This window comes from Antrostomus carolinensis, unplaced genomic scaffold, assembly GCF_000700745.2.
Source record: "Antrostomus carolinensis isolate BGI_N321 unplaced genomic scaffold, ASM70074v2 scaffold36034, whole genome shotgun sequence".
In the NCBI taxonomy this organism is placed as follows: domain Eukaryota; kingdom Metazoa; phylum Chordata; class Aves; order Caprimulgiformes; family Caprimulgidae; genus Antrostomus; species Antrostomus carolinensis.
The window spans coordinates 1021-3537 of NW_010309340.1; the positions used below are offsets into that span (position 1 = coordinate 1021).

The 2517-nt window shown below is 55.6% G+C and overlaps 1 protein-coding gene across 1 annotated transcript in view; it reads left to right on the plus strand.

Moving 5' to 3' along the window:
* The window catches only part of RNF41 (ring finger protein 41), a 3560-nt gene that overhangs the window by 788 nt on the left and 255 nt on the right, over positions 1-2517 (plus strand). Inside the window, exons 2-4 of the mRNA XM_010166093.1 lie at positions 828-963; positions 1231-1334; positions 2120-2264. Coding sequence (XP_010164395.1) covers positions 828-963; positions 1231-1334; positions 2120-2264 — 385 coding nt within the window. The remainder of the gene's footprint in view (positions 1-827; positions 964-1230; positions 1335-2119; positions 2265-2517) is intronic.

Sequence of the window (2517 nt, forward strand, 5' to 3'; positions counted from 1 at the left end):
CCTTTGAGAAACGTGGTCTAGTGGAAGGTGCCCCTGCTGATGGCAGGGGGGTTGGAACTGGATGGTCTTTAAGGTCCCTCCCAACCCAAACCATTCTCTGATTCTATGGATGCAGAGCTCCAGGGGTAGCAGGGCTTTGAAGGTCATGGTGCTGGGGAAAGGATTGGGAAGGATTTTTAGTCAAACCCTTTCCTTTTAAACTTGGTTCAAAATCCCAGGCTCTTCAGCTTGTTGCTGGGGTTTAGATATCAATTGGCTGCTGGAAACGGGGTACTGGAGCTGTTGTGACCCTGCCCAGAGCCATCCCAGCTCCTGGGGACAAGTTCCAACATGAGCTCTGCTCCCTCCTGCATGTCATGGAAAGCCAGGAGCGGTGGGTGGCTGGTCTGGCCTCGGCACCTGCTCTGGGTGCTCCTTCCCACTCACGTGTTGTGAGCATCCAGCCAGGTGGTGACTGACTCTTGGCTTGGAGACGATCAGATCTCCTTGGATGAAGTCAGAGACTGGATGAGGCTCGTGGGCTGTCTGGTGTGGGGCTGGTTCTGAGCCCTGATGACTTTGGAGGAGGAAAATCCTCATTGTTTGCCAACCTTGTGGTGGTTTGTTCCTGTAGGCCCCAGCCCATTTGGTGTCTCATGGTACAGCAGGTAGGGACCAGGCCTTCCTACAGCTGTCAGAGGTGATGGTGCTGACCTTCCTCATCCTCTTGGCAAGTCCTCCAAGGCCAGATCTGTTCTGGAGACTGTTGATGTGCTTATGCCAAGCTCTCTGGTGTGTCACTCTCCTTAATGTGGGGCCTCCACCTTTTTTTTTGTAACACTCCCCAGCTTGGAAATGCCCAAAGATGAGCTGCCCAACCACAACTGCATTAAACATCTAAGATCCGTGGTGCAGCAGCAGCAAACGAGAATCGCCGAGCTGGAGAAGACCTCAGCAGAGCACAAACATCAGCTGGCTGAGCAGGTAGGTCCATGTGTGTGTGAGGAGGGGTCCCACAGAGGGGGGTCTCTCATGGGAAGGATCAGGTCAGTGTCACCTAGGTGAACATCAAACACCAATAAAAGGTTTGTGGATGAAGAAAGGGGCTGCAGGTGGGGCTCTGCTGCTCTCCTGCACCTCATCCAGCTCCTGGGACTCCATGTCACTGCGCTGGGGTCTGCTCCTGGGGTGTGTAACCACGGTGGTGACTCTGTTTTACAAACCCCCCTCTCTGTGTCCTGCCTGTTGTAGAAACGGGACATTCAGTTGCTGAAGGCCTACATGCGCGCCATCCGCAGCGTCAACCCCAACCTGCAGAACCTGGAGGAAACCATCGAGTACAATGAGATCCTGGAGTAAGTGCTGGTGCTTCTGATGATCAGGGAGGAGCTGGGGAGCCCTGGGTCAGGCTGGGAGCAGAGCTGGGAATCCACCAGCTTCGCTGATGGATTTGAGGAGGGGGGTGAAGCACCTTCCGAAGCAAAGATGCAGGTTGAGAAGAAAATGCTTGACAAAAACAAAGGGTGTTTGTGGGGTGTTTGTGGTGGGGGGCAGCACGTCAGCTGCTGCACAATGGCTTTGGAGCATTCTCATTCTTCCACTTACATCCTGCCCACCCGCAGGAAGCTGCCAAGTTCCTTCCTCCTTGGGAGAAAGGCCAGAGGAAGCAGCTTCTCACCTCGTCCTTTCTTCCCATCCCTCTGGGGAGGGGGTGGCAGAGCTGAACCCTGCAGCTGGGTCCTGTTTGGGGGTGAAAACAGAGGAGGGGTGGGTGGGGAAATGGAGACCTTCCCCATCCAGTTTCAATCCCTGGTGCGGAGGGGACCAGCTCCTCAACGCTGGTGGGAGCCACCAAAAACATAAACATTCCAGACTGACCATTTGTCCCCATATCTGTCACCAGAGGGGACCAGCTCCTCAAGGCTGGTTGGAGCCACCAAAAACATTCCAGACTGACCATTTGTCCCCATATCTGTCACCAGAGGGGACCAGCTCCTCAAGGCTGGTTGGAGCCACCAAAAACATACCAGACTGACCATTTGTCCCCATATCTGTCACCAGAGGGGACCAGCTCCTCAAGGCTGGTTGGAGCCACCAAAAACATACCAGACTGACCATTTGTCCCCATATCTGTCACCAGGTGGGTTAACTCCCTGCAGCCAGCCCGGGTGACGCGGTGGGGTGGGATGATTTCCACGCCGGACGCGGTGCTTCAGGCCGTCATCAAACGTTCTCTGGTGGAGAGTGGCTGGCCCACGTCCATCATCAACGAGCTGATCGAGAACGCCCACGAGAGGAACTGGCCACAGGGACTGACCATTTGTCCCCATATCTGTCACCAGAGGGGACCAGCTCCTCAAGGCTGGTTGGAGCCACCAAAAACATGCCAGACTGACCATTTGTCCCCATATCTGTCACCAGGTGGGTGAACTCCCTGCAGCCAGCCCGGGTGACACGGTGGGGTGGGATGATTTCCACGCCGGACGCGGTGCTTCAGGCCGTCATCAAACGTTCTCTGGTGGAGAGTGGCTGGCCCCC